The sequence below is a fragment of the Drosophila mauritiana genome, chromosome 2R (genome assembly GCF_004382145.1).
Source record: "Drosophila mauritiana strain mau12 chromosome 2R, ASM438214v1, whole genome shotgun sequence".
Lineage (NCBI taxonomy): Eukaryota > Metazoa > Arthropoda > Insecta > Diptera > Drosophilidae > Drosophila > Drosophila mauritiana.
This window is the reverse complement of record NC_046668.1, coordinates 5,251,451-5,277,898: the sequence shown is the minus strand read 5'-3', so window position 1 is coordinate 5,277,898 and position 26,448 is coordinate 5,251,451. Positions and strand designations below refer to the sequence as shown.

Genomic DNA, 26,448 nt, shown 5'->3' with positions numbered 1-26,448 from the left:
ATATCATGCCGAAATTTCGCCGTGTACCTTTCGCTAAAGCACATGGCTGGGCCAACTTAAGTCGAAACCACTAAGCCCTTAATATGTGTAAATATTCACCAATTCGCCGATACCTTCAACTAGATATCAAAACCACTATAAAAAGTAAATGGCTTGATATCGGGCCAGTTACTCCGTTTGCAATGGTAGACCAACACTTAATCGTGGCCAAGATCGTGGCCATAGTGGTGCTCTTGCTCGTGACCCTGATCTTCTGCTTTATTCCCTATCTTCTGGATCGCTTCTACAAGTGGACCCAGCGGCCCGAGAACAATGCTCGCGAATTCAAAGTGGTGCTGTGTCTGCTCAATTTCGGCGGAGGGGTTCTCATAGCCACCACCTTCATCCACATGCTGCCGGAGGTGGTCGAGGTGGTGAACGCTCTCCAGGACTGCCGCATGCTGGCCCCCACTCCCTTCGGACTACCGGAGGTTCTGCTCTGCACTGGCTTCTATCTGATGTACTGCATTGAGGAAATCATGCACTTCGCGGTTCGCCGACGGCAGCAAAGGAAGCTACGGGAGGTGGTCACGATCAAGGATGCGGGCGAGGAGCTGCGGGCGGAGATTGTGGTCCAGCCAGAAGAAAGTCCTAAGGAGCCCAACTGGCTGCGTGGCCTCGGAATAATCGTGGCCCTCTCCCTGCACGAACTCTTCGGCGGCATGGCCATTGGCCTGGAGATGAGTGTGAGCACGGTGTGGTTCATGACCGGAGCCATTTCCGTCCACAAGCTCGTTCTGGCCTTCTGCATCGGCATGGAGATCATGATGGCCCATACCCGCTGGCTGCTGGCAGTGGTTTACCTCCTCGTCTTCTCGATCGTAACTCCGATTGGCGTGGGCATCGGAATTGCAGTTAGCGAATCTGCCGCGGCTAATCAGCCCAGCACGGTATCAGGAATCCTCCAGGGGCTGGCCTGTGGCACCCTCATCTACGTGGTCTTCTTTGAAATTGTGGCCAAAAACCATGCGGGCATACGCGTTTTACTATCGTCGATGGTGGGATTCGTCCTGATGTTTGGTCTCCAGATAGCAAGTAAGCATACTCTAAAGCCTAAATGACTGAAAAACAAAATTACCATTCTTATTATTTCAGTTGGCGAGGCCAAAGGGAAGAGCCACTTCACATGCCCCTAGGGTAACTCGAATTTTATAAGAAAACACAATGTTAGCCTATAAGAAATTAAAAGAAACTATCTAAAAATAATGCCTGAATTGCAGTTACTTTTGGCTTTATAAATATGAAGAAAAGAGAACGACAAGGTCAGGTCCTCGACTATCAGATACCCTTTGAAGGCCTACGAGGGACATTTATAAATGGCAGCACCAAAACGATATTCTGCGATTGCGCACATGAGCTCCATCTGGCGGTTGCTACATACTAATTACCAAAAACTTTTAAATAAATTATCCGATTCGAACAACTTTTGGCATGGAGGTTTCCACATCTATGACACCTTTTTTTTATTTTTACGGGAGTAAAAGTAATCGGGATCTTGACGGACAGCGGCTAAACGAGCGTAACCAAATCATCTGATCCTGGTCAAGAATATTTATATGGCTAAACCCTTTTCAACTTTCTAACGTAACAAATGTGCTGCGATTTCAATTCCATTCCTACAAGCCTTTCCATATAAACCTAAGATGAGGCCGCCTTGAATGGAAAAATTAATTATCTCAGTGTATCAATAATAATAATAATATTCGGGAAATACTTCCGAAGTTCCTGCTCATTACGAAACTTCCCTCAATCATAAAATTCGCAAAGAACAGCCGACTATGGTTCGGTTATCGGTGGGCCAATGAGAGACACCTGTCCAGGGGACGGCGAATTAGATAACAATACTAGGCTGCGAGGCTTTCCCACTGTCTGCCCGAGAATCCGCGTATCAATCAGCGATCAGATTTCAATCGGCTCCCGCTGATATATGACTGGAAATATAAACCATTAGCCCGGTTGTGAGTTCCAGCCAGTCCAGTCGAAGCTATCAACTCGGGAGGTGAAGATGAGCGCTACCGCAACTATGTTACAGGAGCAAACGCAAGACGTGGATCACCATGCGCTGCTGGTGGCCAAAATAGTTGCCATGGTGGTGCTCGTGGTGATCACCGTGCTTTGCGGCAGCCTTCCCTACGTCCTCAACAGGTGCTTCCATTGGACGAAGGCGAGTCCGGAGGAGACCCGCTCGTCGTTGGTGGTGCGGTGCCTACTCTTCTTCGGCGGCGGAGTGCTCATCTGCACCACCTTCCTGCACATGCTGCCCGAGGTGATAGAGGTGGTGGAAGCGCTCCAGGAATGCGGCTCGCTTGCCAAGACGCCCTTCGCCCTGGCGGAGATGCTGATGTGCACGGGCTTTTTCCTGATGTACGCGTTGGACGAGCTGATGACCAGCATCGTGCGACACCACCAGCGGAAGCTTAGTCGGAAGGAGTCGGTGGCCAGTCTGGCTTTCGAAAGAGGACGCAGCATTCGGCACAGTGTTCTCCTCAATCCACAGGCGAAAGAAGAAGTGGAAGTTAAGGATACGGAGCCACAGCCGCACAAGGATCACCACGGCCACTCGCACATGCCCGTGCCAGCGGAAGATGGATCCTCTGCCAGGGGGCTGGGCATTATCCTCGCATTGTCGCTCCACGAACTGTTCGAGGGCATGGCAATTGGCCTGGAGGGCACTGTGAGCACTGTGTGGTTCATGTTTGGAGCGGTCTCTGCACACAAGTTGGTGTTGGCCTTCTGCGTGGGCATGGAGCTTCTGGTCGCACGCACACGCAGTTCTCTGGCCATCCTGTACTTGGTGACCTTCTCCATTGTTACGCCCATCGGTATTGGTGTTGGCCTCGGCATCAGCCAGCAGGTGGCGGCGGGTCAGCCCAGTCTGCCATCCGGAATTCTCCAGGGCATCGCCTGCGGAACCTTGCTGTACGTGGTCTTCTTCGAGATCCTCACTGAGAGCCACGCCGGATGGAGGGCCCTTATAGCCGCCGTGGCTGGTTTCGCTCTGATGTTTGGTCTTCAAATTCTTTGTAAGTTAAAACTTTGACATTAATGGTACGACCGTATTTATAGTTTCCGCTTACGCTCTTTGTCCCTTTTACAGCTGACGAAGCGGAGGGTGATGACAGCCTAACCTGTTCCTAGCAAGTGTGACGTCACTCCAGTATTATCAAGTTATAGAGGAAGCAACAAAAGTGTCTATGAAGGGATTCCCTTGGAATCTGTAAAAGTTATTATATAAAATACGAATAGAATTACGAAAGAGGTTTGTCAGAAATCTTTTCCAACGCTAATTATTAAAAATGTAATAACCATATGTGATTAAATCAGATAAAATCGAAAAATTTAGTTTTATATGTAAATATGTGTATTATTTACGTTAAATTTAATACATTATATGAAGCTATTTATGCTCTTCAAACTATTTATAAATTTTAATATATTACGTATAAGAGCGTACATGCAAATAACTTAGTCACCTCTTCATAATATATTTCGATCCTTCTGCGCAACAGCTTCAAACCCAACATTATCGATAAAGTTGGCGGTTCATTCTCATAAACAGAGGGTTTAATCGAACATCTGTGTGGTAACGTAACAGTGTTTCACGCTAACAGTACCCAAACAATATTAATCGTGCGCGGGCACTATCGATAACTTCATATCGCATAAAAATTAAAATTGTTTAACTTTCTTAAGTAAGCTTCAACTGTTCATATTTAATGACGAATCACGTTGTAAGTCTATATAACTCTGTTTTCTGAAAGTGCAATTTTTCCATATTTCGATACATGCTATCGAAATTTCCACCCTCGACGGGCTGCGTTAACAGCCGCTGTTACGGCAACGGTCAGATGATGTTCCAATTGGAGTGCGAACGGTTGTGCGGTGCTTGTGTGGTGGACTATCCGACTTTTCTATATTTTTAAGGGCCGCGGCAGTAGAGATAGCCTATTTTTCTCGCGACAGAGCGCGTTAAGTAATCAATTGAAATCCGGCGATTGGGTGAATCGAGAGTTCCTCCCCGATTCCCGACTCCTGCGTGCATTTGAAGCACTTACAGCCGCGATTTCCGCACTCGGGTGCACTGTGCTTTTGTTTATACGACCTCCGGTCGCCCCACATTTTCTGTTGAACTTGTGCCGCCGAGCGGTGTTGTCACTGCCCCACCTCCCCCGCGGAAAATCGAAACTCCCGTACAGTGGGCGTGACCAAGGGCGAAGCCGATAGATAATAACTTTCCACGGGAACTTGAGTGTGCGTAATATCGCTTATAAAGAGTGTTTGGCAACTTGGCAATCTGGAGTGTCACCAGCAACGAATTCAAATCATATATAATCCAGCTGATTTGGACGTGTTCTGCAGCGATTTCATCCCACTGTGCAAGGCGGGCGGCAGAAATTCATAAAACAACAGCTAACAAATTCGACGAAGAGGCATACGCAACGGAAACGAAAGAGAGAGCGAGCTTATTGTATTTTTGTAATACTCGTCTGCCCAACAACTACAATCACTTTAATGTGCAGCCTATAATGTGAGCTAATGCAATGACACAGGACCAACTCCCAGTAATGGTTGCAATTTAGCCCAGGAGCCACGAATCCACCAACTCAGCAGATAGATCAGGTGAGAAGCGATTAAACAAAGCTTGCTTTATATTTCGGGGGTTACGTTGACCCTGTTTGCATTTTGTGAACGGTATTAATATACATATGTATATGTATGTATGAATGTTTGCACATATGGACCTCCGGCACATAAATATGTACATGTGTATGTAATGCGTAATTCCCACTGGAAAGTCTAAATTTATGATAAGATTTTGTTTGTTTTTGGTTTTATCTAGCTATAGCTGTGATGAGTTAACAATTTTTGATTTATTTTCGTGCACAACCTTCTGATTCTATGATCGAGTGGGGGCTATTTATAGGTCGGTAGTTTTGGACTCATTTTGGCACGATTGGTGGACTTACGTTTTCCGTAAACGTTGAAAAAGTATGCAAAAAACAGACACGATTTTATAACATACATACGTATTTATTGTTTTGTTTAAACCGAAAGTGGTTCGAGTACCGAGTGTAGTGAGTCAACAGATAAGACCAACAAAGCGCGTGTAGAGTGCTGTTTACGGGCATGCCATTTTCATACTCGTTTTGTCAGTAGGGTATATAACAGCCCTGATCATTTTACGTATTCAGGGGAAGTTAGGAAGCTCGCATAAGCCCACGTTGAATTACCAGCGAAAGAAAGAAAGTTATTAGCGCAATGGGATCGTGGCTGTTGCCACACAATTCAATCCCAAGCACTCTGAAAAATAAATCCAAACTTGGGGCTCTGATTTAGCTCGCCTTCCCGTCCTCCGCACTTGCTCCATTTACATAAGCCGAAGGGTGGACTGAGGTGGGTGGCTCCGAAGGACGACGGCGAGAAGATGCTGGTGCTGGTAGACCGCAGTGACTGTAGCACAGTTTCGGCCATTTCGCCATTTTGCTGCTCCAGTCATTTGGCTTTTACTGCCTTTGTCTTCGGCACCATCCAACCCCACCTAGTTGCAAATCCATTGGATTGAGCTACACATACATATATGGATAGTTACACATGTACTTTGAGAAACTGAAATCATTTACTGACTTTCTGTGCCTGCAACGGAAACTTCTAGAGGTTTATAAAAGGTATTACTGTGCAGTTTTTTAGTGATATACTGATGGGTAATTGCAAAATCAAAAGAACCTCACGCCCACTTTTAAATTTGAGAATTTTAAATCCTTTGGAGGTCTCTACGCATGCTAGTGCATTTGGAAAGAAGTAGGATATGCTGAGTGCAAAAGCAAACATTATTTATCATAGAATAGCAATATAGCTTTTTCCTCCGTGTGGCTGTTGATATTAGATGAAGTGCCTTGACTTACATATATGTACATATATATGCTTGAATATATGCAAACGCTTTTTTGGCTTCGATTTTCGGTTCTTTTGGCGTTCTGCAAATGTGATTTGCTGTAACCGAAAACCATTCTCTTGGCTGGCGTCCTTGAGCTCGCGGCTTCTTGATTTGTACGCAATCCGAAGCGAAATGTGTCTAGATGGCTTGGCTTAGAAGCCATTGACCCTCAATCGGCTGGGGCGGTTTGGAGTTGGTGGGCAGTAGGCAGTGGGCAGGGCAGCGGGGAAGCCCGAAAACATCTGTATGTACCAGCTGACAAAACCGGTAAGACCTTTGCATTTATTGTTATTATTATTTTGCCTCGCTGCCTACCTATCTGTTTTGCCGCATAATGTGTGTCAGCAGTGAACGCAGAGCAGTCCAACAGCTGATTGCCTGTGAGGCGAATCGCGGAGCTGGAGCTGGAGCCCAGAACCGGTTCTACAATTCGAGTGTGTCGCATCGGCGAATTGTATCGCAAGTGTGTTAACGATGCTAATTGCTGAGTAATGAGTCTTCATTAGTTGCCCTGTACTTACATCCATAAATTCACATGCAGCAATTATCATCCAAATTGGCCCAAGCAAAGCATCCACGTTTTCCCATGCATACTCTCGGATTTTCTTTGATCTCTTAAATTTAGCAGCGCATATTCAAAGTGTCACGAGACCAAGTTGTTGACCCTTGGAAAGATACACTTCTAGTGCACAGTCTCATAAACGAATAAAATAGTTGCTAATTAATTTATTCGTCTCTCCCTATCTAAGTTTATCTTATCTACTTCGAGATCGCACTACGTAGGTCGAATGCAAACATTTCTAATTATTTGACATTTGAGCGTATAAGATGGGAATATGCAGAGCAACAGAGCTGCATTGGATTCGTGGCTCTGTTTTGATGAATATATTTATATTAATCGCATTTGATGAATAGCCACTGCATACTTATCACCTCCCCCATCGCCCAACACGAAGCCTTCGAATGAGGTCATCATGCAAGTATGGCATTCATCTTCTGTGGCTAATCCTGTAGAGACTTCACTTCGGTCACGCGAATAATCCACCAGTACTTGGGATATTCTACAGCATAAAGCAGTTTCAATTGTTTAATATAATGGAGGATATGCATAACATGAATTGAGGAAGATTCTTTTCTTACATTTTCAAAATCTTTTCAATATCTTCAAGCTAGTTTCTTATGTACCTCTCTCTTATTGTATATATATGTACATATATGTGACATTCCAGTCGCTACACTTCAAACATTTTCCTGCAGTGCATCAAAATCGTACTCATAGGTTTGCAGCGGAAAGGGTGTACCAGCTTCGGCTTCCCTTCTTGTTGTGGTCTCCCTCCCCTAAATCCTGAAGTATGAAATGCGCCGGATGAAACACCAAAACTGAAGACATGCGACGGCATCTAATAATGTCGCTGGTAAATTTCCATTGCGTCAAGAGAACACAAACAGGCAGAAGCGAAGAAGTGTTTAGTGGTGGCAAGCACGTCGGGCACTTCGAAATTGAAAACTCCCGATGCACAGCCAGTGGCCAGAGCGAGACGGGGAAGGCGAGTGAGGGAGACGGCGGCGGCTGGAAAGGGCAGGGAAGCCGCTCTTGTTCAGTCAGTCCAATTTTAAACTCGAGAAGAACAACAACTGTCGAGTGCAGGAACTTCCAAGCCAACAAGTGATTTTCTTACTAAGTTGCATTGATTGTTTTGGTTGCTCATTGCCGATTTGTTTATTGGACTCGGGCCCAAGATAACGAGTAAACACAGTTGACAAAGGAACGAGTTTATCGCCACCAGATACATTTGCGCGTAAGTGGAGCAATTCGAGCAGCCAGAGTCCACTCACTACTCCTCGCTGTCGCATGATCAGCGATACTCAAATGACCCAAAATCACAAATAACACTCAGAAAAAGCAATATACAATATAAAATATATACAATGAAGTATGCAGTGTACTTTCAACACAAAGCAAGTAATATCTCTGGGTTGTGTGAACCTATCGGGTGAAGTGAGGAAAGTGACGCAAGCTAGCAATTCATTTTTTTGAGAGTCAGATATTTTTAACTTTTTTATTGAATACTTAATTGCAAACAGGTAAAGTAAGCAGGCAAAAAAGGTCATATTGTACCGGCTGTGATATACAAAAATGAAGTACATCATCGTTTTTGTTTTCAGTGTATGCTGGGCACAGTAAACATCCGCCGCACAAGTCGCAGACTGCGTGACGCGCTAATAAATTTGTGTTGGCAAATTTGGCGCAAAGAGAACTTTTCGCAATTACATCATCATGCCCTCGACCAACGACCTTGCCGCCCATTTTTCCGCACTGTGCAGCTAAAGTTCCCTTGCTGTATCGAATCTTATCTGGATCAAAAAAACACTGATTTTAGTTCTCGATCTGAAGAGTTCTGAACCACTTACCTGATTAATGATTTCTTAATTATTGAATGGTGTGGGCAGGTAGATTTATTGATTGCGGTTTCAGTATAAATAATTCATCGCATTCATTTCGATCACTCTGCCCATTTAAATGCGAATTCATTGCTTCTAGCGCTAAATCTTAGTCGTTATTGTTTAATTCCAATTTGCATTTTTGTTTGCATATTGCATTTCACATTCAACCTTTTCAACTCCGTTCTAAAAGCCCGTGTCAAGAGCAGAATTAGGAAAATAAAAGTCACCCCAGCCTTGAAGTTGTTTACACGCATAGCCAAATGTCCGCTTTTTGCCAAGTTGCGCTTTTTAAAAGGCTGCAAGGAAACAAAAGGCAGTGAAAAGAGTGGCAAAAAACAAAGACTTTTGTTTTGGTACCAATTTTGTGCAATTTTTCAAAGTGCCCCTAATCACACAGGGAAATTGAGTTTCAGAATTGTGCCGACGAACCAGATACAATTAGTTTTGTATCTTTTTACGGCTTGGATTGAAAGTAAGACAGGCCTTAGTTGAGATATTATACATATATAAAAGCGAATTAAACACTTTCAAATATGTTTAATTATTGTGTTTAATTAACTAGCACCATTTTTAAAAATCTCTAAAGGGAGAATTTATTTAAATATTGCTGCAGTTTATTTTGAGAGTCGTACTAGCTTGTTCTTACATATTAAACACAACAAATTCAATTAAACTTATTGAATCATTGTCAAATTAAAAAATACTATGATGAGTCTCAATGTTAAGAAATTCAGAGCACTTACCACTAGAATCAAATTTTTATCACAAAGAATATGAGATGGCAAATATTGGCAATATAGTCTCGTGTTGCAAATCCTCCGCCTGCAGAAACACACACATTTGGGGGAACACACACAACCCTGGGCAAAAAAACTAATAAATCTTATAGCTGGGGAAAAATCAATAAAGGACATTTTGCCGTAGTGTTTGTGTGACCGGAAAGTTAGTCAAGTTGAAGGCGAAAATCATAATTATCCTTTAAATGCGAACACCACTGCATATGCTTGCCATTCCTTTTCGGCCCAGAACTTTTCGGGAGGATGACATGGCTGCTGATGCAGTTTATTGTTGCTATTTGTTGTGTGCCCCCAATGGTAAATATAAAACATGAAAGGACGCCGAAAGTGTGTGCCTGTGCACAACGACACCTGCGTGTGTGAACCGTGTGTGCACTCTTTGTTGGTTAAATGCAACCAGCGACCTCCTTTGTGACTTTTTGCGGTGGCTTTCGTGTCGAGCTTTCAGGTTGCGGCATCAGCCAAATCAAAAGTGGTCTCGGCCAAGGGGTAGGTGGCATTTCTCTCTGCTACGGTGTAATTTATATCGTTATGGTAGCAGTAACTAAGCCTCCGTAAGAAAACTGAAGGCCAAAGTCGAAACATTTAAGTAATGCTTCACCAAGGGGGGGTTCTTTTCCATATGTAAATAATATGTATATAGTACATAAAAAAATAAGGGAGAACGCAATTGTCGATTTTTTAGATTCAGATTCGCTCAGTTACTGGTAGAAATTTCAATATTTTGTTGGGTTTTCGATGGAACTTGCCAAGAAAAATAGTAATAGTAGTAATATTGTCGGCGTGCCTAATCTTAACTTTCTAGCTTTTATAGTTTCCGAGATTTCGACGTATGTATATACGGACAAACAGACAGACAGACGAACATGGCCAGTGATTCTGATCAAGAATATTTAGTTTATAGGATCGAGACGTCTTTCTTCCAACTTTAAAATACTCTTCAACGAATACTGTATACCCTTTAACTCTACGAGCAATGGGTGTAAATATATTTTCAATTTCCTTTTCATAAAAGAGAAAGGAACCTTATAGATATACATATGTATATATATAGATAAATAGTTTATCAGATATCACTGTTTTTGAAATGTTCATTTAACTTACCTATAAAAATACTTAAACCGATATTTACAATGATATGTAGTTTGGTGAGACAAGCGAATGCAATTCGATGTGTGAATCCCGCACATCCCCCATCCCCAAGCAAAATGTCCAAACCGCAAATCAATTAACAATCGCCACCAGTATTATTCTGGCAGAACTGAACCCACTATCAATTATCTACCTCAATTAAGCGGACTGGAAAAACCGACATCAGAGCAAGCTGAGCACACATAAAAGCCATTTTAGCCAGCGGTTTTTTGCTATTTTGACCTGAGAATATATTTCAGTTTAGAACTTTCCTCCGATGTGTGCAGCACAAAGTGCAGGGTTCAAAGGACAAGGTAGGGGCTGTATTCCCTCCTTGGATTGACACTCTAATGGGCAATACAGAAAGCGATTGAGAAGAGCAAACTCAATGCGATTCAAGGTGACCAGCTTGTCCTTGCCTCAATTCGCTTAACTCTTTCAATTGAAAACTAAAGGCGGGCAGTCGAATTATGTACATTGGGTTAATTCCTTCGGTTCACTTCAAGGCATCTTCTCTCTGTATAATCAAAACAAACAATCAAAGAAGTGTAATTCATTTAGAGCCAATTTGATAAGCCAACATTTTATTTGTAGGCCGAAATCGGCTATATGAACGTTTCGGTTTTCCCAGCTCCACTTATAGAGCCCTCCATATACACAGTAATCAGAGCAATAACGCAACTTCGATGGCCTAGGTCAGCATCAAAAGGAACCACTGCGTTAAATTCGGGTGCCATAAAACTTATCGCCAACTTGTGGAACGTACAATGGAATTGCCTCATAATCAACCAACCTGAAGAACAACGCAGAAAGTTATTCGCTCTTATCGCCGTAATTATAATAGGCAATTTGAGCCAACTATGTGCCCAAAACGTACTACTTTGCTTATCCTCCAGTTCCCTAAGTTATGTGAAGCAAATGATAAAGTGAAAGGCAGATTGTTCCAGATCCAAAATAGTTCGAGCTGTCAAATGTTAGAATATATAGTTTAAGCAGGAATAGGTCTTATCATACCTAGAAAATCAGTTTCATACAATGAAACTAGTACACTCTATCTTTAAAAATTGTAAAGCATTAATCTGCTGGACAGTGAGATAAAGATATCAAATTTGGGAATCAGGCAACATTTATATTTGTTAAATACTCAACTATAACTACTAGTTGGTGTTCAGCTGGGTTTGTTGGTCTGATTCTGTAGTCTGCGGCATTGTTGTTGTAACTAGAACGGCAATTGCCCACAATCACATGATTTGTATACTATCGGCTGTCGGAATGGCAGGCTGCGAGTCCAAACCTGACCACTGCCAAAAGATCCGAGGAGCGGGCGTCACAAAAGGTTGGCATGTTGACAGACGCCGACGCGTGTGTCATTACAAACCGACTCCACGAGCATTCGAGCGCGTACTTGCGGCTGCACAAACGCCAGATAGAGCAAATACTATACTCCGACGCTCTTTGATAAGGAATTTATTAGATTAAGGCATGCGATAGCTACGCCGGCAGCGGCGTGAGTGGGTTTAGGTTTAGTCGCTCTTCCGACGAGCTGCGGGTCTGTTGTTCTTCCATCCCAGCCCGAATTGTGCTGGACGCGACGGTACGGACACGGGACGAGTGGACTTGCGACGTTGGCGGCTGTCTAGCGCGCTCCTAGTGCGTTCCTTTGTTTTCGGCCATTGTTGTGTAAATACGGACTAAGCGAGATGTGGACTTTAGGTTTCGAGCACGATGTGCTCCACAAAGTGAAAGTGCTGCTCCAACCGCGAGTGCATTCGAAGAGTGTTGCATGCCACGGGGCGCAGTAGATGGTGCTGGAATAGTTTGGAACGAGATTAACGAAAACGTAATGCCAAGTGGGCTTTATCAGGCCAAAATAGGTTATAGTGTAAAGTAGTAAGCCTAATTTATCATTTTGAATTTTCGTTTGCCACTTTGTAACTTCAAATTTGTGCAATCTGCCGATTAGAGGGCTAGACATTAGCTTATCGCATCGCAACGAATAAAACCATTTTATGCCAATTATATTGTAAAGATAGGCAGCCACTTTTCGCCTGGGAATCGCTATCGCCCCACACGCTCACAATCCAACTATGATGATCTATGTACTCACAGTAATCGTGATCCGAATTTGATTTCCGATAAGGGACAATTTCGTTGTCTACCCAAAGTCGCAGTCGCTGGCCAGACAATCGCGTTTTAGAACTGGAAGTCTCGGCAAATAGAGCACGTTGCTCCCTGTTTACTCAGGTTCCCTGTTCATTTCGCCTATCGAACGTTGAACTTCAAGAGCCACGATCAGTTGGTCAAGATACAGATATCTCTGTATACTAGAAGATACATTCAGGAATTTCAAATTCTAAGTGATATGGGAGTGCAGTTTAAATCTTATCAACATCCTACACTTTCATGGAATGTTTGCTCTTTAGCTCGCATTCATCTTAGTTATTAAACTAACTAATAACTGAGATAGATGGATAAATTCGGTAATATCTTAACATTTTTATAAAATCCGATGGCATTTCTGTTCAACTGATTTACTGGTACAAAGACACTCCTACGCAAATCTAGCACTCAACTATCTGCAGTCTAATAATAATTAGTTTCATTCATTAGATAAAATAAACAATGGCACTCGCTTGTGCAGAAATGAAGCAGTGTGGAGCTAAACGTGTTTTCTTATTTTCAAATTCAAATACAAACTGGCATTGAATAATACTGCCTCATTTCCATTTAAAATTTGCCAAAGACAAAAGTATATCCGTATGAAATAACTCAAATTATGCAGACTTTATATTGCTATAATCGAACTATGAATTGACTTTTGTTGGTTTTTACCATAGCAACAGACAAAAAATCGTATGTTTGTAGACTTCATTGTTGATAATAACTCATTCATACTGTTTGCTTAAATTCCTTATGATTATAAATAAAACATATATGAATTGCTATTAAAAATTGACCTACAATAATTGATAACGGCAACACGATGTGATGTCGCACATGCCTTTCAACTCCCCTCACATCTTTGAGGAATTCTGTTCCCGTGAACGTAATTCCCTTTGAAAACACACTATCTCGATCCCATACTTCCATATACGAGTCTCGTATTGTTAGTCAATCGAGCACTTAAACATAAGATGAGAGCACCGTGAATCTTTAGCCTTTTGTGGGACTTTCGCAGAGCAGAGAAATCCGGGCGCATTGAACGAACATTCATATTTATAGGTTTAAGCTCGCATTTAAGTCATTTATCAGATGAATCAAAACTAACTTCTGTCCCTCTTGCAGCGTTTGCACTGAAGGCTGCTAATTGAGGACGAGGATCATAAATCATTATCAGGCGCCAGCGAGGAGGCGAGAACAGCGACAGCAGCGATTGAGTTGCACCACCAGAGACGAATTAATCATACGCCGCGTTGGTCGTCCCCCCGTCGATACTAAGATATACATATATACAATGCCTGCGAGTCCGCCTCCGCACCACGCGCCGCGCACTTGACACGGGGAGCGGCAGAGTAGCCGGCGAAGCCAGTGAGGCCCAGATTTGTGTTCGATTTGTGTTTGTTTGTTTTTGTTCGAGCTAGCCGGGCGCGCTAGTTGGCATCGGTGGCATCGAATCGAAAAGTGTTTGATTTCCGCGAAAACAAAGTACCGCATGTGGCTGCCAGGGCAAAATCCGCTAGCCGGCAGCACAAACTGCAACAACTGCATCTGCAACTGCAACAGCAACAGCAGCAACACCACCAGCAACTGCCGCCAGTTGCCGTCAATTATCGCTCAATATATTCTCCGTTGGCCTGTGATAAACCCCCTAACGTTCTTAATGAACGACCTTCGGTCCAAGTCATTCTATCGTGCAGGCAAACCAACATCTGCAGCATCCGCATCGGGCGCGACCACCAGCGCCAAGTCGTTCGCCAAGGGCCAGAACAACAATCCCCGTACTTACAACAACAGCGGCAAGTCGAACAAGGTGTTCCTGCACTACATACCCCGCGATCCGCGCCTAAGAATTTTCAACAAAACCGCCACCCTGAATAAACACTCGAATCGCACCCTGAGCGAGCTAAACATAACTGAAGACCTGTGCAATTATGGTGAATTGATTGGCGGCGGTGCCGAAACAGTGAAGCTAGTGCCAGTGAAATCTTAAGAATATATCCGCAATATCCGCAGATCACCGATTCGATTTGTTCGTTAACGAAGTTGGCTGTTGGCGTGCGGAGAGAGCGTAGCCTGGACTACAATCGGGTAAGTGGGGCAACTGGAACCGCGGAGGGATAAACCCTACTTAGATTCGAACCAGTGACTAGAGTGTCCGATCGTTGATGATTCTTCCCTATTCAGCCTGTGTAGCCGTCTATAATTAACCGCAGACGTCCGTTTCAGGGGAACGAAAACAGAATTGGTTTGAGAATATTCATTTTCGAATACCATAATTATTGGGGGACATTAGGTGCCGTCACCTTCAAAGTGTGACGCACTTTGTTTTGGGACTGATGTAAGAAGAAAGCCATTCTCTCTCGGATCGGTTCTCTCGGAATGCTCGCTGAAAATCGGAAAATGGTCCGCTTTCTGTTTGCCTGAGGTCAAGTTGAAGGCGCCTCGAAAGCCAAATAAACGAATTGCCAAATGAGCAAACAGTTTCTGCGCGGATTTTTCAACGAAATGGTTTCAGGCAGATGTTGTTGTTGTCGCGAAATTGGTCATTTATCATAGATACATAGATATTCGAGGTATAGAAAATCAAACATAAAGTGCCATGTTGGTAAAATTATTAACTTGAAAAGGGTTTAGACTGTAGACTACAGTTTAGAAGGGGAAATGGGCAGTTACCAAGTCGAACTAGCGCTAAGTTCCATCTGTTTCTATCTTTCAGCTACACACTGCAGTTGACCAACAGAGAGAGGGAATATTTACCTACCGCCTACTTAAGAAAATTTATGCTGAAATCTAATGCAAATTGTGTTCACTTCCAATAATCGCTTGGACAAGAAAGTGCAAATTTTACAAACCTTTTTATAGACGTAGCGAAACCCTTTACACAACAACACGATCACCGGGACTCCGACATGGCCAAGCTAGCGTCGGATCCAAACGCCTCCAACAACAACAGCTGCGAGGCGGCTAACAACAACCACAATGGCCAGAACCAGAGCCAAAACGGAGACGCCTCCAATTACCAGGCGCTGCCTCTTACGCCTGCTCCGGCCAACACGCCACTCCACAAGGCCATCAAGCACGACCTCTTCCCGGAGGTCACGTTCTGCAACCTCTCCGTAGAGGAACTCACGGATGGGGCGGGACACAGCCGTGTGGTAAGGAGCAGTGTCATCGAACTGGAGGACGGCACCATGACGTGCCTGATGAACGGAAACGGGCAGGTGAAGCGGCGCAAACGCCTGATCTCGAACGAGTCCGGCGACTCGATCGACTCCAGTTCCACGGAGAAGAAAACGCCCAAGATGCCCGACGGTGGATATGGGTGGGTGGTGGTGTTCGCCTCTCTGGTCGTGTCCCTTATAGCCGACGGACTGAGCTTCTCATTCGGCCTTATAAACGTGGAACTGCTGGACTACTTCGGAGAGTCCACTTCCAAGACAGCGTGGATATCCTCGCTATTCTTCTCCGTGCCCCTGCTGATGGGACCCATCTGGTCCAACCTGGTGGACAAGTACGGCTGCCGAAAGATGACCATCCTCGGCGGTGTGGTCTCTGCCTTTGGGTTTGCGCTGTCTTCGTTCTGCAACTCAATCGAGATGCTGATGGTGACCTTTGGTATCATCTCGGGACTGGGCCTAGGCATCGGCTACGTGACCGCGGTGGTGTCCATTGCATTCTGGTTCGACAAGAAGCGCACCTTCGCCACCGGCATCGGAGCATCGGGCACCGGCATTGGGACCTTTGTCTACGCCCGCCTAACTTCCTATCTAATCGAATCGTACGGCTGGCGCGGAGCCACTCTAATCCTTGGCGGCACCATGCTCAACGCATGCGTTTGCGGTGCCCTGATGCGCGATCCCGACTGGCTGATCGAGGAAAACCGACTAGAGAGTCGATCCCAAAGCGTCACCACCTTCTCCAACTCCAGTGTGTGCCTGGAGGAAATTAAAAAGCTGCTGGACACCGGCATCACAAAGGAGGCCGTGCTAGACTCGCTGGTGACCAAGAATAACACGGAAGCCAACCAGCAGATTGACGATCCCTTGGACTCCGCCCTCAAGCGCTACCGCAGCGAGATCTTCCTGCCCACCTTCCTGAGCACTCAGGAGCTCGACAGCATCTGCGAGGTTAAGAGCCTGAGCCGGCGCTCCCTACGTCACAAGGAGGGTGCGGAGGCGCCGTCACGCGAGAACCTGCTGTCCATGTCCTCGGGAGCAGGTGCCTATCCCCCATCGACTGCCGTGATAGGCTCGCCCGATGATACCCTAATGGGCGGAATAGCTCAAGAGGCGGCAGAGGAAGCTAAGAAGGCTTACCTGGCCTCCATCGAGACGCTGTCTCCATCGGAAAAGCGCTCCACTGGTGGGACTCCCAATGGCTCCCTCCGCTCCTCGGACGAAGGCTACCTCACGCAGAAGCACGCCAGCTCCCGGTATTCGCTTAACGAAAACATCTTCATGGCCAAGCATACAACACCATCAATCTCCAACCTAAAGGTGAATGGCTTGCGACACAATTCGGTGGACATCTTGAGCGAGGACATGCACTGCTACTACTCGAAGGACGAGACCTTCGCATTGCTGGAGCCGAACAGGCGCATCAGGCCCACCGTCATCGCCATTCCGGAACAGGAGCAATCGGTGAACAGCGAGTTGGCCACCCGTCGCGCCCGCCTGGACAGCATCACCGGAATCCGCCGGCTGTCGCGCTCCAAGAAGCCCAGCCACCACCGATCGAACCTCCGCCGCAACATCTCGATCCGGAACTCCAACTTCCTCAAGGACATGCGCATTCACCGCAACTCGATCCACTACCGCGGGGCCATGCTGAACACGCATCGCTACCGGCTGCGCGCCTCCTCCTGTCCCAACATCTACCGCAACTCGATGACCACCATCGCCAAAGAGGAGGAAGATGTGAGTAGACCGTGACCCTTGGTCCGCCCTTATCAATCGGTCGCTTGGCGACAGCCCCAGCTGGTTAATGCTCAAAGCTGTTTATCAGCTGCCTCTCTGTATGGTCGCCTAGTTGGACCACATAGACATACTTTTCACGGCTGATAAGGTGACCGCTCCGATTTCCGTTCTGCCTACGCAAGAAACCGAGCCAGTTATTGGTACCTTGGAAGATGATAATCTCTTGATAGTTCAGTTTACAAGTCAGAACTATTATTTCTTTTGTAATGAATGTCTTGACTAAGTACATTTACTAGATTTTTGTATAAATTGATTATCAAGTAGAGATAAGAGCAGTGCCAAATAATCAAAAGGCTTGAAAAGAATATTAAACAATAATTAAATATCCTTTCTCTCCCGCTAGACCTGGTATGACAACTTCGTGGACACCATGAAGTCCATCTTTGACTTTTCCCTCTTTCTGGACATGAAGTTCGCCCTCTTCAATCTCTCCACATTGTTTTTGTTCATTTGGTGAGTACTCTTTGGTGATATTAAATAAACAATTTCCTTGGCAAAGACCCCAAGCTGCGCATGAAGTCAAGGCGCAATAAATGCTAAAATAAATAGACAAATGTGCCAAGCCGTCGCGTGAATTTGTTAATTTGCCAGAAGACGGCGCAAACAATTTTGGCAGCTGTTCGAAAACGAAAAGCGTTGCACAACAATATTGTGGGCCAACAGCGGTGAAATTCCAAGCACAACGCTATCGTTCAGCTCAGTTAGTAGGCCCACTTAGCTGTTCAAGATCATGGTTTATCTTACCCCGCGACCGCGGAGTCCGAGTGCCCTAATAGATCGATAAGAAAACTAGTTGAAATCAATTCAAACTCAACATTGGCCAGATAAGGCTCCTCTGCTCAATCAGCGGCTAATCTACCTTTTGGCACGCTCCACAGGTTCATTATCCCCTATCTGTACCTTCCCGATTACATGAAGCAATACAAGTACGACGTGAGCCAGAGTGCCGAGTTGATTTCGGATGTCGGCATTGCCCAGACGGTGGGCATGATAGGACTTGGCTATCTGGGGGATCTGCCCTGGATGAACATCAACATATGCTACTCGCTGTGCATGCTGGGTGAGTTGCTTGGACTATGTCGCATTTTCAATTTATCAAGGACATATTTTTCAGTCTGCGGAGCGTCTGTGTTCTTCATGCCCCTGCTGATCACAAACTACATGGGCCTGATGGTCATGTGCGTTATTTTCGGATTTACGTTCGCCAGCTCTTTTTCGTTTACGCCCAGCATTCTGGTCAGTATTGTGGATCTGGACGATTTCACGTGTGCCTACGGTCTGGTGCTGCTGGTTCAGGGAGTAGGAATGATCGCAGGACCCCCTATTGCAGGCGTCATATACGAGTATACGGGCAGGTGAGTTGGGCGGCATTCTGCAGTCTGTGCACGGGTTATCTGACCTCGCTTTGTCCTCTTTCAGATGGGATGACACCTTCTATTATGCTGGAATATTTATCGCACTCTCCGGTGTCTGTTCGTATCTGATCGAGTTCTGTGAAAAGAAAGCACCTAAGGAGAGTGACAGTGATGTCTTAGAGACTAAAAAAGCTCAACTTTTACACTAGGTTACTTACATTGCACTGTTGAACGCCGCAAGTAGAAGGCAACTGGAGGTAATACCAATCCGAACTGTAGCATAATAATGGACTAGCATTAAATGTTAACGAGTTTCTTATGTCAAATGGTGTTGCAGCCATAAAATCAGAGCAGAATTGTAACTGAAACTAAGCCTATTCCTAAGCTCTAGCCCGTAAGACTATACTTGACTTGACTAATCGTAGCTAAGTATCAATATACACCTAACATATACTTACCGCACTAGGGCAATTACTAACCGCATCTTGTACTCATGTCTAGACAAACTGTTCAATTTCAATCAATATCAATGCAGTGCATCACTGCCAGGTGCAAACGGGTCCCTCAATTGTCTTCTTTACAAAATTTAGAAAAATAGTTTTAATTGCCTTACATTTCGTACGAATATTAATTAAAGGGAATACAATAAACAACAATCTATGTAACGTATGCAATAACAAGCGACCATTTTCAATCAATCTAAAACTCACAATAAAATCTTTGGAGCATTTGTTTGTACATCAGACGTCACGCATCCGAAAAGTTTCAAATTAAAAAAATCAACTGAGCAAATTAGGGTATACAAAATAGTTAATGTTGGAGCGAAAAACCTGTTTTTGCAATTTGGCAAACTTTTTCTTAGACAAAACACAGATAAGATTCAGAAAATAAAAACAAACCTATGTAATATCTTAAAAGTTCAAGTATTATTAAAAAAATACAAAAATATTTCTAATAGTATATTTCCGTAGTAAAAAAATGTTTTAACATATAAGCACATTTACAAAATTAAGTAAATGCGACACTATAGCCCTATAGCCGACATAGAAACTGGAAATTGTTGATTCAGAACACTTTAGCAAATATGTACATAAACAAAAAAGGATTCACCATTCTATAATATTTACAAGACATTAATTAAACAATTATCTACCGAAAGCCTCTTACTAAATAAAAAAGAGTTTAAACTAAACTAATGCGTAATTGTTTGTGTGACCTCTTTTCATTAAATTGCATTTAAACAATATTGTTTAAATATTACACAATAGTGGTTTACTAAGGTGCAATACTGGCATCTCGACTTTCTCTAGACACCAAAAAACTAAACTAATTAGTTGTTAACTATCACTTGATTAATAAACCCATGGTAAGTACCGATTCAATGTATATATTTATATTAATAATAAGTATGTATATTTATTATTCCGCATTGTGTTGGGCAAATACAAATATTATAAATAATTTGATTTACGTTTACAGTTGTATCTTTCGTTTTGTCTTAGCAATCGCCGTTAATTAAATATATAAACTTCGTAAAATACTAAATTGATCATTGAATCGCAGCATTTCGTGTTACCACTGTTAATGCATGTTGATTGTGTAAATTATATAACCCCATTTCGGCCCTCATGTTTTGTATATTTTGTTAAAGTACTTTTTTTCTAGTGTATGTATAAAGACTAAGCGGATTGCACAACAAAATAGACAAAGCAAATGCGTTGAAAAGGAAACGTAAACATATTAATATATTTAATTATGTATGTATGTATGTATAGAGAAGCGGAGCAGATACCCATTGCAAAAAGGGGCGTGGCGCAGCGTTGCGAGGCTGGACCTCACTGAAATCGAATCACAATGAAAATTCACACAGTTTGATTTTTGTTCATATATTACACATCATTTTGTCAAAATCCCAATGTATAACTATCGATTTTACACGAAGTAACTAGCAAACTAACTTCAATATACACAAAATACATGCATAAAACATTTAAAAATGTTTCAATAAACTTTATAAAATTTAGAAATTACGCACGACATTCACGTACACAAATGTGGTTGGTTTTGGTTTATTTCTGGTTTCTTCTTCCTTTTGGTTTCTTTTGGTAAATTAAAACGTAGCTGAACAAGGACATGTGTTTCTTGTAACTGTCTGATCTTAATGGTTTTAACATTTAGCTTAGTGTCCAATTGCTAGTTTAGTGGTAGCTATGTTTACGTGGTTAGTTACGGTTGAGATAGAAAACAAGAAATCTGTTCCTTCAACTACCTTCTATTAGTTAGTCACTAAAGTAGCTTTTACAGAAGCGGCTGCGCCTATCCCAGAATTGCAAGCGGGCATCTGCGGTTTACTCCTAGCAGCAGCCACTGTTTGCTGCTCCAGCTGCTCCTCCGGCTCCTGGCAGCGACGGGTTTGTGGGCGAGTGCTGTTGGCCGATCTTAATGCCGTTTGCCTAGTAACGAGTTAATAATGTAATTGCAAGAAGTTCACAAGGCAAATGTTTCTTTCATACCTCATTGTTGATGTCGAAGACACCTTCCTGGATCTTCTCGTAAATCTCTTTGGCCGTATTGATGAAAGCCTCCTCTACGTTGGCAGCTGTGCGCGCAGAAGTCTCCATGAAGACCAGTCCGTGCTCGCGGGCGAAGGCCTCGCCCTCCTCTTTCTTCACCTCACGCCGCGAATCCAAATCGCTCTTGTTGCCTATCAGCATGATGACCATGTTCGAGTTTGAGTGCTGACGCGCATCCTCAAGCCAGGTGGTCAGGTGGTTGAAGGTCTCCCGTCGTGTGATGTCGTACACCAGCAAGGCGCCAGCAGCTCCGCGGTAATAAGAGCGTGTGATAGATCTATCCAAAAAATATTTTGCATCACAATACAGTTATATAAATGACAGTGCTTAAATTATTCAATTATTAGAAACTAATAAAGTTTCCATCTGATGATTAACATTTAATTCTGAGTATAGTATAAGAAGTTTATATTACAGAAAATTAAAAATGAATACTTTCCAAAATATAATTTGGTCTAAACATCTATCAACAATGTGCCGAAAATAAACAAATACAATTTTTTATTACAAAATATTAATCCCTTTACTAAAGGATCAACCTAAATTATTATTATTTTGCATAATTAAGTAAGAATTTTATTCAAATTATTTTATTTAATATAAATAAAAAGCCTGCGTCTTTTAATTTATTATCTGACTTGGACTTGGCGTTTTGGATACGAATTTGCAATAATTTGTTCAGTTCAATTTTGGGAGTAATCTGAGCTTTCCCATCTTAAGTATTAACACTAAATAGACGGAAAAGGGGTACCTGAAAGCCTCCTGGCCAGCCGTGTCCCAGATTTGCAGCTTGATTTGCTTGCCGTCGATGGTGATCATGCGTGCTCCGAACTCCACGCCAATGGTCAGGTCGTGCACCGGCTGGAATCGCTTATCCGTGAACTGGAGCAGCAGACAGGACTTGCCCACGCCTGCGGATACGGAAAAGGGTTAGTGGGCGGGCGGGGAAAAGGTGGGACAGGCTGGAAAATGCCAACAGCTGTTGGACATCCCGAAAAGCAGAGTGCTGATAAGCCCGTGGCTCTTTGGGGCGGAATCCCTCAATTACTGGGGGTGGTTGGGTGAGTCAGCAGCAGGGTTTATGTGTAGGCTGCTCCCCGCGCCCCACAAACTCTGAGAGCAGCAAACGCCTGTATGCGTTGTTATGGTATTATTGATTTTTCCTTCGGCCCACCGACTCCAGGAATATTTTCCTGCCGACGCATTTTTGATTTGATAGTATCAACTTTTCACTTGGGGCCACCTGAAATCCAGATTTTCCGATTTTCTGGTACGACCCCTACGCCTGCGATGCCCTTTGTTTTGTTGTGTTGTTTGCAATTACAGATTGTTTCCCTGACAATGGCGAACTTTTCACTGGCCATTCCGTTTCGAAGGGAGTCGCAGTTTGCACTCACCTGTGTCTCCGATAATGATGTATTTGAACAAGTACGCGTACGACATGTTTGCTTGTGACGGGGGTTACGGTAAGCTAGTTTTAGTTTTTAGAAAGTACGATCTCGTAATGCCACAGATAATACGCAATTCTTGTAAGTTTTCCAATCTGTTCGTATTTATGATGACTGGCTGGCGACAGTGTGGCCAGTTTGCGGCCAGGGCTGGCGGAAATACCGAAATACCGCAAGGCTGTCGTCGCCCTATCGATAACGATGCGCACTGCCGCTGGCCAATCGATTGACATATGTATGTATGTAGAATTTGTCAGAAATTTTCTCGCACAAAGCAAAGTGTTTTGGAGGATAAACGCCAATTAATTGTCGAGCGATGTGCCAGCTCCTGTAAAGTTCACTCAGCATACTACGGTGCAGGGATCCCACATCCGGAGACTCCCGCGGGGCAGGGACCAGGCTAGCATTCAGGCTCTGCCAGTGATTTTCTCATCAAGGCGTAGGCACAGACGTTGTGGATCATCGCGTCTTCGAGCGGGTGAAACATGAAGATGGCTGACGGCTCGACCATATTGCGTAGGAACCGGCCAGGCACAAAATCCAAGGTGAGCAACGACATGACGTCCGAACCATGATGCCGGCCCGTCTGACCCTTTTTCGGTTTCGCTATTTCAGGACTTCTGTCGCTGGCCCGACGAGCCCCTGGAGGAGATGGACAGCACGCTGGCGGTGCAGCAGTACATACAGCAGCTGATTAAGCGCGACCCGAGCAACGTGGAACTCATACTGACCATGCCCGAGGCGCAGGATGAGGGCGTGTGGAAGTACGAGCACCTGCGCCAGTTCTGCATGGAGCTGAACGGCCTGGCAGTGCGGCTGCAGAAGGAGTGCTCGCCGTCGACGTGCACCCAGATGACAGCCACCGACCAGTGGATATTCCTGTGCGCCGCCCACAAGACGCCCAAGGAGTGCCCGGCCATTGACTACACACGCCACACGCTGGACGGTGCCGCCTGTCTGCTAAACAGCAACAAGTACTTCCCGAGCAGGTATGCAGGCTTCGCGACATGGTTGAACTAGCCACATAATAAGCAAAGTGTCTCCCCCAGGGTGTCCATCAAGGAGTCGTCGGTGACCAAGCTTGGCTCCGTGTGTCGGCGGGTGTATCGCATCTTCTCGCACGCCTACTTTCACCATCGTCGCATTTTCGACGAATTCGAGGCCGAGACGTATCTGTGCCACCGTTTCACGCATTTCGTCACAAAATATAATCTGATGTCGAAGGAGAATCTGATCGTGCCCATCAACGTGGGTGAAAACGCGGCCTCTGGCGAAAGCGAGGCTTAGGAGCCCGCCCAGATTAGTCAGACTCGCATGGAACACTCATTCAACATACATCTATTTATATTTACCAATAGCTTGCAAGTTGGGTTGGCTCACCCTGACAGGGAAACGATTCCACGCGGACCCGACTCTAATGCAGATCTTGTATGTAGTTTAGATGTCAGATATACATAGAGCTACATAACGATAACTAAGTAACAAGGGCAGACCCAGATATACGCAGGCCCCCTCAAACCCGCTCGTCCCATCTGATCCTAAGTCAGCAATTATTTCGCAAGTTATATTACGATTATGTTTAACTCCTTATTTTAATAAATTATATGTAGGCACACGACCTTCTCGTGGCTGATTCCACGTCAAATCCCCGTAAACTAAACTGAATTCCCTTGACTACTGGCAGCCAAAACACCAACACAGCTGTACGTGACTAAAACGTGAACTTTACTATACAAAATTACTATATACACAACAGAAATTGCAATAAAAGAAGTACATACATAAACACACTAAGGGCAAGTATGATCCTCCAGTGATACTTTTGCTCAAACGATATTCACTTCGTGCATAGGCTGTTGGTTCACCAGGCGTTCGAAGCCGAGGCGCGACAGATCTAGTGTGGTAAATTTGCCGTCCAAGATGAGTTCGGAAATGGCTCGACCCACGGCGGGAGTCTGCTGAATGCCGTGCCCACTGAAGCCCGCGGCAATGAAGAGATTACTGTAATGAGGATGTCTGCCGATGATGCCGTTTGCGTCGAATGTGTTGTGGTCATAGAAGCCCGCCCAGCTGCTCTGAATCTTCCCAGACTCAAAGGCAGGAACTCGGTTCGCCAGTGTGGGCCAGACATCCGTTTCAAAGTACCCGTGGTCCACGTCCAGCGTTTCGCACTCCGGCTCCTCGTCTTCGTTTGGACTCCGGCCGCACAGAAAGTTGCCGCAAAGACCGTCCCGTCGAAAGTAGGTGCCATCCGGATCAACTGTCAGAGGTGTTGCTAGCCCAGGACAATTCTTACCCTGCGTGCTAAGCACATAGACGTATCGCTTGCGAGGCTCCACCGGCAGGGCTACACTTAGGGAAGCCACCTTTGCTTCCTTATCACCAATCCCTGCCAGACGCGCCACCTGTCCCGAGTACGCTCCCGCCGCCAGGACGCACGTGTCAAACTTCACCGAGCGCTGCACCCCATCTCCGGCGTCGACCACTGCTCCAGAAAGACCGCCCGAATCGTTCCACTCGAAACCCACTACCGAGCCGTTCGCGAAATTCGCGCCCAAGGCACGGGCCTTCTTCTTGTAGCCCATGAGCAGGGCCCACGGATCAAACCATCCCTCCTTGTCAATCCCGTGGCATCCCAGCTCCACGCCCTCTGTGGACAACCACGGAAACCGCTGACGCAGTGCTTCCGGGCCAAGCAGCTCATTTCGGGCCCCCAGCTCGTTCTGCAGCTTAGAGTTCTTGGCCAGGATGTGGGCTCCCTTCTCGGAGGCAAGGATCAGGTAGCCGTTCGGCTGGTAGCACAGATCCACGTCGCCCAGATGCTCTCTCCCGTTAACCACGAAGTTGTATCCGAAGAGCGACATCTCTATGTTCTCGGCCAAAGAGAACTGCTGCCGCACTCCGCCTACAGAAAGCACTGTAGATGCGCTGGTGTACTGGAAAGTGATAAAGAAATGATAGTTATTCAATAGCGAAAAAGTTTCTGAATAAATAATATTTTTGAATAAAATAGGAAAAGTAGTATATTTAGCTATAGGTACCAAGGCTATACAACGCTATACTGAATCTCAATGATCAGAGCAAAACATAATTATTTTGAACTGTTTGAAACGAAAGGGTCAACCATTGTTGGGGACAACTTTGGATACCCATACCTTAAAATTAAAAAAAGGTGTTCCTACAAAAATGTACTTTTGAATAACTATGCGTCGTATATTAGGCCACCTTGTACTTACACCAGCATCGCGCTCCACTACCAGCACATTGAGCTTGCGGCCTAGCTGCAGGGCCCGGGACTTGAGCCAGAGAGCGGAGGAGGCGCCCATGCCACCGCCACCGATTATCAGGACTTCGCAGCTCCGGGGAAGGACATCGCCATGCGGCTTGCCACTTAACGAGCTGAGCTGACGCAGTGCACCCGATCGCAGAACTCGTCGCAGGCCCAGCATTTTTCACACTAACCAGCACCGGCACCTGCACATTCGTGGGATGATAACGCCATTGAAATCCGCCAGATTAGATTTGTGCAGCTTTTCCTAAGTGCTTTGTGTGCACAGCAATGAATGCGGAATTACAGTAAAAGTTCCTT

The 26,448-nt window shown here is 44.8% G+C and overlaps 7 protein-coding genes and 1 long non-coding RNA gene across 11 annotated transcripts; 5 read left to right on the top strand and 3 right to left on the bottom strand.

Annotated features, from left to right (window-relative positions):
• Positions 1-182: 182 nt before the first annotated feature.
• LOC117136243 (zinc transporter ZIP1) lies at positions 183-1,175 on the top strand. The gene is made up of 2 exons (XM_033297048.1): positions 183-1,074; positions 1,135-1,175. Exons 1-2 carry the CDS (start codon positions 183-185, stop codon positions 1,173-1,175), a joined length of 933 nt encoding a protein of 310 aa, XP_033152939.1.
• Positions 1,176-2,044: 869 nt separating this feature from the next.
• On the top strand, positions 2,045-3,177 carry LOC117137867 (zinc transporter ZIP1). The gene is made up of 2 exons (XM_033299584.1): positions 2,045-3,062; positions 3,137-3,177. Exons 1-2 carry the CDS (start codon positions 2,045-2,047, stop codon positions 3,175-3,177), a joined length of 1,059 nt encoding a protein of 352 aa, XP_033155475.1.
• Positions 3,178-3,891: 714 nt separating this feature from the next.
• On the top strand, positions 3,892-14,519 carry LOC117136179. Of its 3 annotated transcripts, none has more exons than XM_033296922.1 (2): positions 3,892-4,659; positions 13,633-14,519. In XM_033296922.1, the coding sequence occupies exon 2, from the start codon at positions 14,000-14,002 to the stop codon at positions 14,495-14,497; it is 498 nt and encodes a 165-aa protein (XP_033152813.1). In that variant the 5' UTR covers positions 3,892-4,659; positions 13,633-13,999; the 3' UTR covers positions 14,498-14,519. The 3 variants fall into 3 exon arrangements, with proteins under 3 accessions (XP_033152813.1, XP_033152814.1, XP_033152815.1); XM_033296923.1 differs by lacking the exon at positions 3,892-4,659 and adding an exon at positions 7,592-7,773; XM_033296924.1 differs by lacking the exon at positions 3,892-4,659 and adding an exon at positions 12,097-12,187.
• On the bottom strand, positions 8,075-12,907 carry LOC117136180. Its single transcript, XR_004459079.1, has 4 exons — positions 12,455-12,907; positions 11,497-12,155; positions 8,387-8,715; positions 8,075-8,329 (listed from the first exon to the last, which is right to left on the bottom strand). It is a non-coding gene; the product is annotated as an uncharacterized LOC117136180 (long non-coding RNA).
• Positions 14,520-15,399: 880 nt separating the features above from the next.
• LOC117136168 lies at positions 15,400-19,117 on the top strand. Its single transcript, XM_033296909.1, has 5 exons — positions 15,400-17,423; positions 17,827-17,936; positions 18,362-18,543; positions 18,598-18,838; positions 18,903-19,117. Exons 1-5 carry the CDS (start codon positions 15,417-15,419, stop codon positions 19,045-19,047), a joined length of 2,685 nt encoding a protein of 894 aa, XP_033152800.1. The 5' UTR covers positions 15,400-15,416; the 3' UTR covers positions 19,048-19,117.
• A 1,591-nt stretch (positions 19,118-20,708) lies between these two features.
• Positions 20,709-22,999, bottom strand: LOC117136176 (ras-related protein Rab-2A). Its single transcript, XM_033296918.1, has 4 exons — positions 22,809-22,999; positions 22,163-22,322; positions 21,352-21,688; positions 20,709-21,291 (listed from the first exon to the last, which is right to left on the bottom strand). Exons 1-4 carry the CDS (start codon positions 22,852-22,854, stop codon positions 21,193-21,195), a joined length of 642 nt encoding a protein of 213 aa, XP_033152809.1. The 5' UTR covers positions 22,855-22,999; the 3' UTR covers positions 20,709-21,192.
• An 80-nt stretch (positions 23,000-23,079) lies between these two features.
• Positions 23,080-24,645, top strand: LOC117136174 (MOB kinase activator-like 4). 2 transcript variants are annotated; one of them, XM_033296916.1, is made up of 3 exons: positions 23,080-23,404; positions 23,475-23,848; positions 23,897-24,645. In XM_033296916.1, exons 1-3 carry the CDS (start codon positions 23,345-23,347, stop codon positions 24,144-24,146), a joined length of 684 nt encoding a protein of 227 aa, XP_033152807.1. In that variant the 5' UTR covers positions 23,080-23,344; the 3' UTR covers positions 24,147-24,645. The 2 variants fall into 2 exon arrangements, with proteins under 2 accessions (XP_033152807.1, XP_033152808.1); XM_033296917.1 differs by having other exon boundaries at positions 23,082-23,404; positions 23,909-24,645.
• Positions 24,564-26,343, bottom strand: LOC117136170 (FAD-dependent oxidoreductase domain-containing protein 1). The gene is made up of 2 exons (XM_033296912.1): positions 26,096-26,343; positions 24,564-25,795 (listed from the first exon to the last, which is right to left on the bottom strand). Exons 1-2 carry the CDS (start codon positions 26,306-26,308, stop codon positions 24,686-24,688), a joined length of 1,323 nt encoding a protein of 440 aa, XP_033152803.1. The 5' UTR covers positions 26,309-26,343; the 3' UTR covers positions 24,564-24,685.
• Positions 26,344-26,448: the final 105 nt, after the last annotated feature.